Source organism: Typopeltis vanoorti, chromosome 3 (genome assembly GCF_054136105.1).
Source record: "Typopeltis vanoorti isolate ZY-2024b chromosome 3, IOZ_Tvanoo_1.0, whole genome shotgun sequence".
Taxonomy (NCBI): domain Eukaryota; kingdom Metazoa; phylum Arthropoda; class Arachnida; order Uropygi; family Thelyphonidae; genus Typopeltis; species Typopeltis vanoorti.
Window position 1 is genome coordinate 53,615,776 of NC_143551.1, and position 17,672 is coordinate 53,633,447.

At 36.6% G+C, this 17,672-nt stretch overlaps 1 protein-coding gene across 1 annotated transcript in view; it reads right to left on the reverse strand.

Moving 5' to 3' along the window:
- LOC150108157 (uncharacterized) overlaps positions 1-17,672 on the reverse strand; it is a 280,382-nt gene that overhangs the window by 109,526 nt on the left and 153,184 nt on the right. The window contains exons 10-12 of the mRNA XM_090390420.1: positions 15,845-16,020; positions 2,398-2,491; positions 1,470-1,743 (exon numbers count right to left, since the gene is read on the reverse strand). Coding sequence (XP_090246546.1) covers positions 1,470-1,743; positions 2,398-2,491; positions 15,845-16,020 — 544 coding nt within the window. The remainder of the gene's footprint in view (positions 1-1,469; positions 1,744-2,397; positions 2,492-15,844; positions 16,021-17,672) is intronic.

Genomic DNA, 17,672 nt, shown 5'->3' on the forward strand with positions numbered 1-17,672 from the left:
TGAAGACCTCCTTTCTCTGCAATGCTACAGGGCATACTTTCCACAAGGGAATGATTGCAATCAATGGGAATTTCGAACCATTCTTCCTGTAGGCATGTAACGAGATAACATAATAAGATGTTCAATAGAGTTGAGATCAAATCTCTGTGGAGGCCAGCCAAGTGTGGTGACATTCATCTCCACAAAACCATGCAGTTACAACAGCAGCCTTATGACATGGCACATTGTTTCTACACAATGTGGCATTTGTGTAGAAATGCCACAAAGTAGGAAGCATTGTCCAGAATGTTTAGATACCTCTCAGAGTTCAATGTATGTGACACCACAAACAGAGGTCTGAGGCGAAACCAGGGAAAAACAGGACCATACCATCACACCACCAACTCCAAATTTCATAGGTGAGGCTATGCACTCAAGTAAGACTTTCATCAAGCATCCACCACACCCACCATCAATTTGGTACAGGGTGTAGCATAATTCATCACTCCATAACACAGTTTTCCAAACTTCCACGTCCCACTGTACAAGAGCTCTTTGCACTGCTGAAGACGATGCTGCATGTTGGTTAATGTGGGACTTGCATATTGCGGTCCCACCATGAAAACCCATGTTGTAAGCCTCAGTTCTGAATGTTTTCATGCAGATTTGTGTCGTAATTAATGCCCAGAACTCCACATTCAATGAATGGCAGTTTTTGCATGTAATCCTTCATAGCACTCTACAGTCACATTTGGTGAGCGTGTTGGTCATTCACTGCAGGTAGCACCTGCTGTTGACTCCCTGTGCATCTATCTTACTATGGTATCACTGATTGTTGAACTGAGATGGTCTAATTTGTCAACAATTTGCCAAACAGATGGAGGCCTGCAACATGGCATCCTATCACAACACCTCTCTCAAACTTCGTCAGTTTCCATCTCGCAGTCATTTCACACAGACACAGTTGCATGAGGAAACTCAAGTGTTTGAGAGTATCATATTCCTGCAATTTATATCGGCTACAAACATGTGACTCATTACATAGCACAATGCACCTTGCCCTTAGGGGTGTTTGTTGACTTTTTTTCAAGCAAAGTAAGGTGTGTGTGTGTGTGTGTATTTGAAAGACCCTACAGAATCATTATAACCTTCCTTCCAAATTTATATAGAGTAAGTGACTAAAAAATATCTCTGCAATGGCTTGCTAGAACTGGAATGTTTGAATTACTGCATGTTTCTAATTCATCAATGTTATATATAATCTCTCAAACTTTGTGCCTTTTCAGATTTTACAATGGAAGAGAAACAAGTGTTTCTAGCTCATCATAATGTATCTTAACTTTTATATCGAAAGGACATTTATAGAACAGATAATGGTGCTGTTCTCTAAACTTAACTGGAAAATATCAGGAAAATACATGATTATCATGGAATTCAATTTGAGGAAATCAAGAAATTAATGCATGTTATTTGCTTTCTAATCTACTCACCACACAGTGACTGTGAGTGGGCAAATTCACTAGTTACATTTTTCAGCATTCGACGGGAAACATCATGTGATGTGGCAGGAGGAATAGAAGCTGGTGCATTTTTATGGGTTGGAGACAGCAGGCTATGACCTGGTTGATGGCTAGATAATGTATACCATTCTAAGCAGTTGAGAAGATCGACTTTACGTAGCGGAATCTGTGCTTCCCCAAGGAATACATTGCTGCCCACCTGTGTATGATCCCACACTGAGATCTGTAGCAACTTTTCTACAACCTGTAAAAATAAGATAATCATATAAAATCTTAACACTTCTAAACAACTGCTTATGAAATTAGGAAATTCAAAAAAAAAAATAAAATAATAATAAAAATAAAATATAATAAAATACAATAAAGGAAGGGCCATGATAGTAAATAAGTCAATGCATACATTGTGCATCAGGAATAGTGTGGAATTTGTGAATGTGCTGAGCGAGTTGATGGATGAAAGGACTTATGGTTTGCATTTGAATGGATTGGTATTTCTTGAGAAAGTGTTGTTCAGTGAGAGCATGGAAGTTTCAAGGAAAATAGAGCTTTTAGGGAAGAAACAGCAGAGTAGATGCAGGCATTCCTTGATGGGCAAAGTGAGTGGGAGAATGAAAAAAGTATATTGAATGTAGCTTCTTAAGTGCTCATTAATGTCCCAGAAGTATCTGGAATTGGGAGGGGGGGGGATTTTACATTGGTTGGTTCAACTTGGCAAAAGTTATTATTATCATTATTATTATTTGTTTGATAAACAAAACATTAATAGTGTGTACTCAATACTAATAATTAAGTGAGCTGTTTGTTATATTTGCCTTTATATGAGCAATTCTAATTATAGAAAACTCACAGTGCACATCATAATAAACAATCATTGAAACCTATGCCGAATAACACATACCTCCTCTGAACCAATTTCTGAAAATATAAATGTCTTGTTCCATTCTGGAGTTACACTTGGTTCTGAGATCTGGGTTTTCATGGAACCATAACCACTGCAAAAAAATTAAAACATAAGAGATTTTCCTACGTTTTAGATCAGAACATAAAAGAAAACATTACTAACTTATACATTTTATGGATCATAATAACACTATTGTGATAAAATAAACTGAGTATAATATAGCATAGATATATCTCTGTTTATCTACTACTTAATATTTTAACTCTTTTTCATTTACATGACAAATTTTTGTGCAAATGTTTAGTAAAGTCGGGTTTAAAACAAACAAGAGTGATATCATCCATTGAACATTCTGTCTTTTAAACTTTAATATTATTTTTTTTTTAATATCATCATCATCAGATCTCCATGAGGTCAAAAGACTCCTTGTGGAAGGTCCACTATCATGAATATAACTCATCAAACCAATTCTTAAGCTCACTGTTTCTTCAATAACCACACTCTCAAGCAATGATATCCACTCACCAACCATTCTCCATAAAAAAATCTAATCCTTACACCTTCCTTATAAGGAAGCTATGCAAATTCTCATGAAGTCAAGGCATAGAGAGAGTGAATGTTGGACGTGAGAGTGAATGTGTGCATGAAGATGGACTATATTGCGATGTTGGTGGGGAAGTTGAGACTGAGCAGATGTATGTGGTAAGCGGTGATAAAGGTGATTGGGCAGGTGTAGTGGAGAAATCACAACCAACACATGGCTTGGGTAGGACTGGTTATAGACCTAAGAATGAACTGCTGTGTCTGTTTACAAATGCCAGAAGTATCAGGAATAAAGGGAATGAAATGATTTCAGTGATTGAGTTTATTCACTCCCAAATCATTATTATAAGTGAAACATGGTTGAATGAAGATGATATTGTAACGGGAATAGAAATGGAAGGGTATAGTATTTTTCATGACGATAGAAAGAGAAAGAAGGGAGGGGGAGTGCTGCTGATGATAGCAAGGGAATTAAGTCCACATAAGGTAGATATGAAAGGGAGAAATAGTGGAAATAGTTATGAGGCAGTGTGGTGCAACATGGAGGTTGAGAGGAAGACGTATTTAGTTGGATGTTGCTATAGGCCTGAGAATGTGGAAGGTGGTGGTGATGAAGAAATGTATAAACAACTTGGATTAGTGAACAAAGGAAGGGTAATTATTATGGGTGGTTTTAATTATAGTGGTGTAGATTGGAATGAAGAAATAGTATCTTAGAATAAGGAAAATGAATTTCTCAAGTTCTTGAGAGATAATTATCTCAGGCAGCATGTAAAGAAGGGCAAGCGACGATCAAGAGTTCTAGATCTCATCATTTCATCAGAGGATGTAATTGTTAGAGCGGGCTTCACATTTTCCTCCAGTTGGTGGAAGTATTCATGAAGTAATCACCTGTGTTGTGGCTAGCCATATGCAGACTTTTGTGAGGAAAGGATATATGGAATTATAAGGCTGGTGATTATGACAAGCTTAGGAGACAGCTTGGAGCTATAACATGGAACGAGGAGTTGAATGGTAAGGAAATAAATGCTGCATGGGAACTGACAAAGAAATACATAATGTTGGATTCTGATTATGTAGAGATTAGAGTAATTATTATTTGCTTCAGAATCCAACATGATCTTCCATCACAAAGACTAGACTTGTAAATAATGTTTAATGTAAACAACTTATTTTACAATTTAATATTCATATAACTACTTTAATTTTGTCTAATATCTAATTATTTAATGAAAGATATATGTATTAATAGTGATAAGACTGTATTAAATATTATTAAGCTATTTTAATTATTATTATGTTAATATTATAAGAACTTGTATTTGATAATTTAACTGCGCATTATTTGAAATGTAAATATTCTCTATTTATTCCTGTTTGTAAAGTTTAACGTTATGTAATAGCTCGATTTTATTATATTTTGTTTTGTTGTCATGGAAACGTATGTAAGTGAGCAAGCACGTTTTGGAACACCATGTGAGGTTTATTGAAAAGAGTTTTAGAATGAGATGACGTGAGCAATTTAGGGAAAAAAACAGATATATAAGCGACGAACACTGGAATTATTAATTAATTAGAAGATTAGAGATTTATTAGAGAGAGATTGGCATTAGGTGGGAATCAGGCATTCGGGAATCACAGTGCGATAATAGCGAGTCGGCAAATCACTCAAGCAGCTAAATAAAGTCTACTAGTTGAAAGGCGGTTAGCTAATAAGTTGTAGAATAACAATTATAGCTACGGAAGACAGCTGAGTGTCTACTAAATAGACTAGCGATATTTGTATTGAGATTCAATTTCAGGGCCGACCTTTCGAGGACATACAGAACTTTGAAGCAAAGCACGAAGTTACTAAAGTATAGTAGAGGCTGTAAAATTGAGGTTTACCGTTAGCTGAGCTTAGAAATATATTGCCTAAAGAATTAATTGAATGCTGGAGGAATGAACAACTGCGCATATAAAACCCCAAGTTAAGAATTATTGTGTTCAACAGTGCTTCATACAAGAACATCTGATTATATGTATTGTGCCCGTGAATTAATTCAGTTAATGCTTAGAAGATTTATTTTAATGAGTGCTGATTATTGTTAAAAGTGTTTACGGTTATAAAAAGTGTTTGTGTATAAGTAGATGAAGATAAAGGATTATCGGTAAGATTATTCCAACCTTAATATTTCTGTACAGAGAAGTGTGCGAATTTCATCCTAGAATTTCCTTATGTTAACAGTAGCTATCACGAAGATTAACTGAAGTGAAAATTTAAAAGTGTTTGCTTGTAAAGTGATGTTACTGCGATTTTATTGTATTTTGGAAGTTAAGGAACTGTGAGAAGACTGTAAAGTAGAGATAGCAGAATTACCATTGTCTGAGTTTGCATGACTGTATTGCCAGGAAGGTTGAAGTGTTTCTAATAACTTAATTAGTGATTTGAAGTTAAGTGTAAAATTTGTGATTTTAAAATTAAATGTTTGTTTTGTTAACACGTTCGCTGCCAACTACGAGTATACTCGTAGTGGGTAAACCTGCTTCACAAGCCAGCTACGAGTATACTCGTAGGAAGCTTACCGCCGGGAACGAGATTATTGTAGTGACCTTGAAGAAGTGAAAATGCTTGGCTTGTGGGGCTAGCTTCAAAACTGTGTATTCTCATAGACCGTATATGTTCTGTACAAGCCAACTACGAGTATACTCGTAGGACGTTTACCTCCGGTAACGAGATTATCGTACTGACCTTGAAGAAGTAAAACTGCTCGGCGTAGGGGAACAGACCATGCCAAAGTAGCGTGGCAGCGAACGTGTTAATCTAAAGTTGTATTTTGCCTGAATCTCTTTTACTGCACCATTCATAAAATATTCGAACCAAAGCGGGTGAATTAAGTAAGTCAAATATACTCGGCCAGTATATATTTTAAGGAGTAATAGTTGAGGGTTGATTTATCTTCAATTCTTGAACTAATCCAGATATAGAGTGGCACAGTCTATAAATATAAATTTTCTCTATATTTGAATTAGAAATCAACTCACAACTTATCAATTAGTTAAGAACATTGTAATTGTAATCATGTCGGATCCAAGGTATAGATTAAGAACAAGTAGGATCCAACAAAATGAATGCTGTAAGGAAATAAATGCTGAATGGGAACTGACAAAGAAATACATAATAGCATCAATGTACAACTGTATTCTGAAGGCCAAAAGGTTGAATATGGTAGGTGTAAAATGGATGAATGTGGAGCTTAAACATGAAATCTGGAAAAAGAAGGTACTTTGGAGGAAGTACAAGATGAATAATGGTGATAATCAGTCACATGATGAGTATAAAGAACAAGACGGGAGAGTGACTCAGTTAGTAAGGAAAACAAAAGTAGAGTATGAGCAGAAATTGGCAAATCAGGCAAAGAAAAACCCTAGAGAGTTTTTTAGATATGTGGCAAGTAGAAGGAAGAATGATCATGGTAAGACAAAGTTAAAGGATGAAAGTGGTAGAATAGTAACTGCTGTAGAAGACATTGTTGAGGTATTCAGTGATCAGTTTATTAGGGTATTTCATTCTGATCAGGGTGAAATCATAAGGAACTTAAGTGTAGAGGACATAGGGGAGGATGGCTTAATTGTGAGTGAGCAATAGGTATTTGAGGAAATAAATAAAATTGATGTCAATAAGGCAATAGGATTTGATGACATATCACCATGCATCTTGAGGAAATGTTCCAGGGAATTGGCATGCCTGTTTAATAAGAGTCTTACAACACCACAAGTTCCAAGAGAGTGGAAAGAAGTTAAAATTGTTCCATTGCATAAAGGTGATGATGATAAGGCCTGTAGCTTCAAATTATAGGCCAGTGTACATATCCTGGAGAGACTAGTGAGAAGTAGGATAACAGTTATCAGTTATGGGTTTGTTAAAGGGAAATGGGTACAAATACCTCGGACAGGGGAGATGCATATTCAATGGTGTACTTAGATTTTGCAAAGACTTTTGATAGACTGCCACATTTTACAATAAATTGAAACAGATGGGATTGGATAACAGACTTCTCAGTTGGAACAGTGTCCAGCTGTCAGATAGTATCAGAAAGTTGTATATGGGAGTGCAGTATCCCGAAAAAAGAAAGGTAACTAGTGGTATGCTGCAGGAGTCAGTTTTGGGGCCATTGTTGTTCAATTTATATGTTAATGATATTGGGTTGAGTTTAACTAGTGATATCCAGCTGTTTGCAGATGATCAAAACTACTGAGGAGAGCAATGCAGAGTCAAGTGGATGTTATTACCTTACAAGAGGACTTGAATAGATTGCATGATTGGGCAGGTAAGTGAAACTATCAGTTCAATGTTGCAAAGGATTGAAGGTTTTTGAGATTTGGTAAGCAACGATGGGATGCAAAGTATACACTTGGTGGGAGGAGATGAGAGATCTAGGAGTGATGGTGGACAAGGACCTGAAATTCAGGGGACCACATTGCACAGGACCCAGACATGCAGAAATAGAGAGGTTATGATTCCATTGTATAAGGCTTTGATCAGGCTTCATATGGATTATTGTGCTCAGATTTCGTCGCCAGGTTTTCATAGTGATGAGGATATGTTGGAAAGGGTCCAGAGAAGATTCACAACTGTAGTCAGCAGTCTTTGGAATGTGGAGTATGAAGACAGATTGAGAGAATGTAAGTTGCAGAGCCCCATGAATAGGAGGAAGGGGGGGGGATATGATTGAGACATACAAGCTAGTCAGGGGTTGTTATTGGGTCAACATGGAAGAAAGTTTTCATAGAATGGGAGAAGGGAGTAGAACAAGGGGCCATCACTAGAAACTGTATAAAGAGGGTGTGAAGAGAGGAGTGAAGAGTAGGTTCTTTGCATGGAGGGTGGTTGGTGATTGGAATGCATTGCCTAAGTGTGTTGTGGGTGTAAATGCATTGAACCAGTTTAAGGCATGGTTGGATGAGCACTGTGTGCAATAGTGTGACCTCCCACAATGCGTCTCTGCTCCATGGAGGTCAAATGTTGTTAATAATAATAATAATAATAAATTGCATCTCCTCAATCATTCTTAAATTGCATAAAACAATTGTCTCTGGATTTTTTCAATATATCCTTATTCCTAAAACAGAATGGCCAAATTTGTGCACAGTAATTCATATGTGGTCTGATCAAGGCCTCACATAACCATAACCACTTGTTAACCATAATCCACAATTTAGGGGACACATAAGTGGATTAAGGGTCAAAGCTATATAACTGAGAGGAGACCTCCACATAGCCTTTAAAGGAATGCAGAGAACCGACCAGGGCTTCTGACCTAATGTCCAATCCTCACCTTCTCGTGGTGCACCCTGTTGGGTATCTACCTGGACACTGAACGAATGAGGATGGGCTGGCAAGTTGGGATTTAGCCGACCAAATTGTATTCTTATTGGCTTAAACCAATATACAAAACGATGGTACAACATGACAAAATTTCATGCCAGCTAGGGCGTTGCCTGGTTAAACAAGGCTCCTGTTGTTTTCGCCAGGGAACCAGGGCGAACAGTGAAAAGTCAGCCTCTGGAACAAATCTGAAAACACACCTCAACTCACCATCACCAGAGTTAAAGATCGGTACTATCAACATAAGAAGCCTGAATAGCAAAGAAATGGGGCTAACTGAGGAATTAGATAAGTACCAGATCGACATAATAGGGGTGACTGAAACAAAAAAGACCAAAACTGGTGAGATCTTTCTGAGCAATAAATACCAAATGATATATTCAGGCAATGACAATCAAGGAAAAGAATGAGTAGCCATAGTATTGAACACTAAATACGAGGCTAATTTTTTTGGATGGCAGACAGTGTCAAATAGAGTGATGTAGGCAAATATAAGAATGGGGAACTGGACAATAAGACTTATTTGTGCCTATGGTCCCACACAAGGTTCAACTAAGGTAGAAGTGGAGGAATTTTTTGAGGCTTTAGAAAAAGCAACTGACACAATGAAAAAGGAAAAGTTGGTCCTTGTTGGGGATCTAAATAGTAGAGTAGGAAATGATTGTCAGACATACAAAAATATTTTGGGAAAATTTGGAGAAAAGAGCAAATCTAATAATAATGGCAAATACCTGTTGGATTTCTGCTCAGGACATGGAGTGGTTATTATTAACACCATGTTCCAACATAAAAATGTGCACAAATTCACATGGAGAGAAGAGGCAAGGAATAAGAAAAGTCTCATTGACTATATTATTGTTGATGGTGATGTTTTCTCCCTGGTGCAGGACACCAGAGTGTACAGAGGATTTGAAATTGGAAGCGATCACTATTTAGTCTTGAGCAGGATAAAATTAAATTTCATATTGAAAAGAATAACATGAGAAAATTTTAAAGAAAATAAAAGTTGAGCAGTTCTCAGATGTGAACTGTAGACTAAAATACACAAAGATTATTGAAGAAAAAATGAAAGACTTTGAGAACAGCAACCAAACCTTGGAGATTCAGTGGCAAGCCTTGAAGAAAACACTGATTTATTCAGCCACAGAGGCATATCGTGAGGTTGTCTGTAGGATAGAAAAATAAGAACTACCTGATGGACACAGGAAGTTAAAGAGGCAGTGAAGGAAAAAAAGAAAGCAAACCAAAAGTTCCTGGCTAATAAATCAGCTTGTGCTCTGAGAGAATACAGAGACAAATGTAAGAAAGCTAAACACTGTGTAAAACTAGCTTAATAAAAGTCATGGGAGGACTTTGGTAAGAACATAGAAAATAAATATCAAGAAGGTGATAAGATATTCTGGAGGTGTTGTTGAAGAAGCTTAGAAATGGAGGAAAGAGTGCTGTAGAGGAGTTAAAGATGATAAAGGTGACATGAAAACAGGAGAAAAAGATATCCTTGAAGTATGGAGTAATTACTTCAAAAAATTGCTAAATGAAACAAGTAGTGATAGCACAGTGGTAAAAAACACTCTACAGTCATACAGTCAGGAATACATATCCATACTTGATGTAGAAAAAGCCATCAAAGGCTTGAAATGTGGAAACGCAGCAGGAGTAGATGATATTCGACCAGAAATGCTGAAGTATGGTGGTATAAAAGTCTTACAGTGGCTGCACTGCATAGTTCAGAAAGCCTGGACAGAGGGACGAATTCCCAATGATGAGAGTAGAGCACTCATAGTACCCATATATAAAAAGGGAAATAAAACTGAATGTAAGAATTACAGAGGTATTTCTCTAGTAAGTGTTCCTGGCAAGATCTATGCAAGTATACTTGAAAAGAATTGTGGAAGAAAAGCTGGGTGAAGAACAAGCTGGATTCAGGCCAAATAGAGGCTGTCAGGATCAGATCTTCACTTTGCGACAAATAGTCGAGAAAGCATGGGAATATAACAAAGATCTGTATTTAAGTTTTGTCTATTTAGAAAAGACATATGACAAGGTGCCAAGAGAGAAGCTATTCAATACGCTACATTTATATGGTGTCAATGGGGCATTATATCATGCAATACTTAGTCTTTATTTGAGTTGTAAGTCAGCAGTTAGAATTGAAGGAAGTACAGGAAGATGGTTTAACGTTACATCTGGTGTGAGACAAGGATGTACATTATCCCCTCTGTTATTCATTATCTATATGGATCATATTATGAAGAAAAAGGGAGACATTAATGTCAGCTTTTTGCTTTATGCGGATGATGTTATACTTCTAAATAAATCCGCTACAAGTCTGCAAGATTCCCTGACTAAATTAAATAACTGTTGTAATAGATATGGTATGAAAGTCAGCCATAAAAAAAGACAAAGACAATGAAAATAGGCAGAGCCATTGAAAATGTCAACTGTATTGTGAACAGAGAACCTGTGGAACAAGTAAAACATTTCAGCTACTTAGGCACAATTTTTAGTGAAGATGGTAAATTAAATATGGAAATAGACAATAGAATCAACAAAGCTGCTATGATAGGAAATCAATTGAATAAATTCATATTGAATAAGAGAGAAATTAGTCGGAACACTAAATTAGCTGTATACAAGACAGTGTTCAAACCAATTTTAATTTATAGATCTGAGAGCTGGGTCAGAAGTAAAACACTTGACCAAAGACTAGAGATTGCAGATATGAGAGTCCTGAGAAAGATTAGAGGCATGAACAGATGGCATCAATGGCAATATCATATTAAAGATGAGGATATTAGGAAAGAACTTGACGTTGTCAGCATCCAGGAATGCATTAACATGGCTAATCTAAGGTGGCATGGTCACTTAAACAGAATGGGCGAGGGAAGATTAGCAAAACAAGTGTTCTCTGCCAGGTTGGCAGGAAAACGACCCAGAGGAAGACCAAGATATAGGTGGACCGTACAAAGTGCCTTAGACGATAGAAATATAAGATGTGATAATGTTGTAGTCTTGACAAGTAACAGACTGATTTGGAGGAAAATTGTAGATAGGAAGTTAGTAATGATGTATATTTTTTATGTATTACTATCATATCCTGTGCACCCCTTGAGAGTACATGGCAGGAATTTGATGATGATAAGTGGATTATGGTTAACAAGTGGTAATGGTTATATGATAACTAATGTGTCCTTAAATTGTAAGCTCTTGTCTACCATCAACCCAAGATCACTGATCTTCCCTGCATCTCATCTGTGCTTTTCCTATTTTTAAAACCTTACATTTTGCAACAGTGAACTGGCAAGCTCCATTTACTTTTCGTCCCATGAAGTCAAAACATTTTTTGTTTTTATGTAACTTCCATTCAAAAATGGTTGTAAACCTATACTACAATAGTACCATTGGGTCGGTTTAGGCTAAGCATTTTTTAATATTTTTATTTATTTTTTATTTAGTCTAGAAAAACCCTCTAGAAACCAACCATTAAACTTTTTCAAGGAATGTCAGTTCTTCAATAAGCAGGGCTGTGGTGCTGCAATGGACAATGAAATTTATTTCCGACTTAAAGACAATCACAAACATCCATGCGCATGACAGGATTTGAACCCATATTCAGTTGGTTGGCAATCTGGCAATTGCTCACAGATCATAGTTCTCCCTAGCCTTGCATCATCTGCAAATAACTGCATATCATATCCTTCATTTTAATCTCCCAATATTATTAGCATACAAGTTAACAGGGACACAACATTAATAACTTTACTCTTCCTAGATAATACTCTCCTGTATACAACTGGCTGATAGCTGATCACTGACAACCAATCTTCTATCTAACACAATAATTTATAGTCATTCATTTCGTATGGTGATTCAACGGGCATGAGCCCTTTTTACAGGGAGGTACAGCACCAACTCAAATCCTCCTATTTTTATCCAAGCTCAGGACTGGCATAGCTGACAATTCAGACCTATGGCTGGAGGGATTGTCTTAAGTGTTCTTGACTGTATCCGTGTGTGTTCATGGGGCCGGTTTGCCTGCTTGTGGGATGAAAAACCCAGATAAAATGGGGGGGGGGAGAACCCTGCTGTCCACGCCCAAGACTGGCTAACTTGGCCATGGCTGAGGAAGATTCTTAAGCTCCTCGCGCCATTGACGGAAATCAAACCTAGGACACTCCTTTTCCTAGGCATATGGTCACGAAGCTCATAGCCACTAGGCTAACCACACAGACAATTTATAATTATTACATAAAAGGAAGTCCTAAACCCTTCACAGCACTGACCAACATTTCCACAATACCTTTCATACTTTGCTTTGAACTCATTTAATGACAAAGCACACACACACAATTGACTTTGGCAACACACCTATTCACAACTCTCCAAACAAAATCTAGTTCTCCCACCCTTGCTAACCACACTCGTGTCATTCTTTCCTCCATCAGTCATATACTCAAAAATTTCCTCTGTATAAATCCTATCATGACCTTAAAGTAAATTATGTTTCTATTATATCTCCCCTTCTTCTTCCTATCAAATAATTTCTGTAACCTACAAATCTACAACCTGTTCAACATCTTTATCACTTATCTCAGGATCCTCTCCACCTTCCTCTTCTTCAACAATCAGGTAACCCTAGGAACTATTTTAGCCACTTTGCAATATGCTCGATGAACTTCAACTCACAGCCCACCTCTAAATCAATAGCCTTATCAATTTCCTGCGGTCCAGTGCCATCAACATATTGAACAGCTGGTAACATAACAACCTTATGCTTTTCCACATTAAACTAATAGCCATTCTCCTTTGCCTATACTGTCAGTTATTTAGATCATCTTGCAAGATCTCTACATCATCATTATTAATTATTACTTTTCCCAATTGTGCACCATCAGCAAACAACTGAATATTTTCCTACAAATCATTTTCTATATCATTCATGCAACAAATTCAAAAGCAGTGGTCATACAGAGCCCTGTCACACACTACTAATCACCTGCTTTTTCCTGGACTCTACTTCAACATATACTATTCTTTGGTATCTCTCCATCACCCACTTTCATATCCATATCACCAGCTTCATATTCTCAATTGCTCCAATGTATTTAACAGAGTTAAATGTAGCGTTCTGTTAAATGCATTTCCAAAGTCCAGCAGTATCATTACTTAGCTCTCGTTCCCTTTTTCAGATGTTATGGGGTCATAGGTGAGCCACCCAAATCCTTGGGACTTAGAATAACCCATATGGTGAATACCAAAAAGAAAAGAAATTTAATTGGATAACAACACAGTAACTCTCAGGCAGCAAACAGAAATTTGAAGTACCAGCACTTCAAGAAACAAATAACTGTTATGTTTTATTGCACTTTGTTTTATTATTATTATTTTATTTCTCCACAAGAGATCAAGCTATGGTTAATGGTTGACCAAGCAGGTATTCTCAGTCCACTGTACTAATATGACTTGTGATACATATTGGTAAATATGTATAAGACGACCTTGATATAAAGGTCGAAATGTCAAATTTTAATTTAATTAAAGTTCTTAAACATTGCATTATGTCTCCAAAATTATTCATAATGATTGCTGATCAACATGCGACCCTGTAATGAAGAACCTACAACCAGGATGTGCTCCCAAACAATGACCTATGGTAGTAAAACTAAAGCCTGATAAAAAAAATGAACACAAAAGAGCCATTTTGGGGATAGCATGGCTAGATAAACAGAATAATACTTTGGTAAGGAAGCAAAGCAAAGGTAATGGACTTTGCATCAGTAATAAAAGGCAATAAATAGTGCTGGGCAGGACATAAAATGAGAATGTCTGACCACAGATGGGCAACGAGAATAACAGAATGGACACCAAGAAAACTTGTTATTTGAAACCAGGCAGACCAGCAGTAAGATGAGATAATGATATAAAAAGATGTTATAGACATTTATGGTGGAGAGAGATGAAGAAGATCAATCAAAATGTAAGCAGTATAGAGAGGCAATGGACTGAAGAAAGCTATCGATGATGACACATCCTGACTTTCAGGAACAAAGTTACCATATTTACTTGAATATAACTCTCATTTTTTTCCCAAAATTAAAGTTAAAAGTCCAGTAGTACCATTACATAGTCCTCATTCCTTTTTTCAGATGTTATGGTGGTCATAGGTGAGCCATCAAAATCCTTGGATGGCTCATCATTCAAATGCATTTAAATTTTAATTATCAATGTTATTTACGTGATCAGTCACTCACCTTCATCATGCAATATATTTGAATCTTTAGTGACAATGCATCTGTAATTAAATTAAAACAAACAGTTTCATTATTGCTTCTCCTTTTAATAATTCTGGAATCATAAGATGACAATGATTTAAAAAAACTGAAAATTGGTATAACTTACCAAGAATCTCCTATTTGCTATTGCTGCTTCCAGCCTCAAGAGTGGTTTCATTGTGTGCATTGTCAAGGGTCATCTACCCAAACACTGTCATCTTTACTCCCATCCAGGGCATTAGAAATGCCGGTTTTTAAAAAACTCTTGGCAATTATTTCTGGTGAAATCATATCTCAATCTCTCAAAATCCAGTTGCACAATTAAAGTTCAAAGTTGGGGAGAATTATAAGTAGCACTGCTGATATTAATCACCTTCAAGAAGATCTGAACAGACTCTTGACTTGGACAAAGGAGTGGGGTTGTAGTTTTAATATTAATAAGTGCAAGGTGTTGCATTTTTGAGCATAAAAATATAAGGCTGTGTACCATATTGACGGTGCTGTACTGCAGGAAGGGATGAGATTCAAGATTTGAGAGTGATGGTTGACAGCAGACACTAACTTAAGAGAACATATTACAAGTGTTGCAAAGACTGCACATCATAGTGTGGCTATGATATGAAGTAGTCTAACATGTAGGGATAAGGGGATGGTTGTGCCACTGTATAAAACACGAGTCAGACCACAACTGGACAGTTGTGTTCATTTTTGGTCACCTGGTTTTCAATTGATGTGGAAACATTGGAGAGGTCCAGAAAAGAGTGACTAAGATAATATCAGGACTCAGGAATGCTAGTTATAGAGAGAAGTTGAAGAAATGTGGATTGCAGAGTTTGGTGGATAGGAGGAAAAGAGGTAAGATGTTAGAGACATTTAAGTTAGTGAGGAGATTTTATCAGATTAATTCATAGGGGGATTATAAAAAGAGTAGAAGGCAAGAACCAGAAACATCCCTGGAAGTTGTGTAAGAGTGTGGTCAAGAAGGGTGTGAGGAGCAGATTTTTTACATGGAAAATTGTCAGTGAATGGAATGCATTATGAGAATAATGTTGTTAATGCAGGAAGTGCTAAGGATTTTAAGATTCAGTATGACAGATTTGTTGTCAGTTGAATGAACCTCTCACGATAAGTATGCCAACTCCATGGAGGGTGTAATAATCATAATAATAATATGGTAGATATGCTGCTGGTTGAGTGAGACCTATAATGAGCTGTCAACTTCGTGAAAGCATGCTAATAATAATATAATGAAAATACTTACGAATGAGGTAGTAATCGGATCTTTGCAAATGCCCTTGGAAGTGTACCAATGGAAGCTTTCCGTCTACGCAAACCTCTGGCAGCAATGACTGTTACTACTAAGTCACATCGACTTTGATCATACCAGATTTGAATTCCAATTTCTCCATGCAAATGAATGTGATGACCTGCTTGATCCTGAATAATGTGAAAGAAGTGAACAATTTTGCTAGGTTATAGTAATCTATAAAATATGTTAAAGCATATTTAAAATATAAAATAACATCCATAACTTTTTTTAACCTCGATAGATTTTTTTAAAGAAATTAGATTTGCGCTTAATTATCTTCATTTCTTGTCCAAAACATTTCTTGCTGTAGGCAAGAAATTAGGGTAATGTACAAAATACATAGAAAATGTCTGGCATATGACAATAATTGTCAACTTGTTTTCATTTAATACTTATATATATACATATATAAAATCCTTTACATGGTGATTAAGTTATGAAGTGTTAGTAGCAACATTGAATATGAATAATGCAAACCATCACAGCCTTTATAATTACTGTCAGTGGAATCATTTAGTTCCAGAGAGGAAGCATACACTGCAGAAAGTCACCATAATACTAACAACATCTGTTAAATTGCAATTTTTACTCTTAATGATGATACAATCATCAAAAATCTCTTTATATTTATTGTTCATAATTGTGAAACTTTGTTTTTGAATACACACATATTCTGATCTTGACAACCTCTATTTGGCCTGAACCCAGCTTGTTTTTCTCCAAGTTTTTCTTCCACAATTTTTTTCAGCATCTTCTCAAGTATGCATGAATATCTGAAACACTTAGTACAGAAATTCATTAGAATTTATCACATTCAGCTTTATTCCCTTTTTTTAAAGAGAACTATGAAAGCTCTACTCCAATCATCTGGAATTTGACTTTCTGACCAGGCCTTCTGAATTATTCAGTGTAATCACTGCAAAACTTTTCTACCTCTATATTTCATTATGATTGAATCTTCTCGACCACTTCCTGGTCTCCAAGAAATCCAGGTGACCAAATCTGCATACAGTAGTCAAGATGTAGCTGAATCATAGCCTTATAAAAAGGAATAACTTCCCTATCTTTATTGTTATTGTGTTTTTCAACATCCAAGTAATCATTGTGAGCCATTTTACAAACTTCTGCAGTATGTCCTCTGAACTTTAATTCTCTGTCCATCATTATCCCCAAGTCACTAGCCTCATCAATTTCTTGCAATCTATTACCATCAATTTGATACACCGTATGCAACCATTTCAACCAGAAGTGCATAACCTTACATTTTGCAACATTAAATTGACAATCATTATCTTTTACCCACAATGCCAATTTACTTATATCATCCTGCAGGATATCTACATCGCCTTTATCAACTATTGCTCTCACGAGTTGCATCATCAACAAACAACTGAATATACCCTTTTATTCTTATAAAAACAATATGATGGGGTGCGGTCCTTTTCGACTATTCTTGGTCGTCATCTGAACACATTGGGAAAGTGGATGCTATGTCAGGTCGGGTAGGTGCTTCTGCTTTTGAAGTGTTTGTGTTGGCGCCTATTGGTCGGGGTTGTGACCTCAATTTTATGTTGTGAAGCTTCCAAACCTCGGAGATTATGTAGGGCCTGTGTACGTTGATAGAGTTCGCGTCACACTTTATAGCTATTGTTTCCGATATTCTGAGCATTGTTTCATTGTCTTGTCTGTCTACTATGATGGCCTTGTCGATCTGCGGGGTATGTTTTTGTTCAAGGGCGTGAATAGCTATTTCCGTTTTTCCTGTGCTTTGTATTCGATT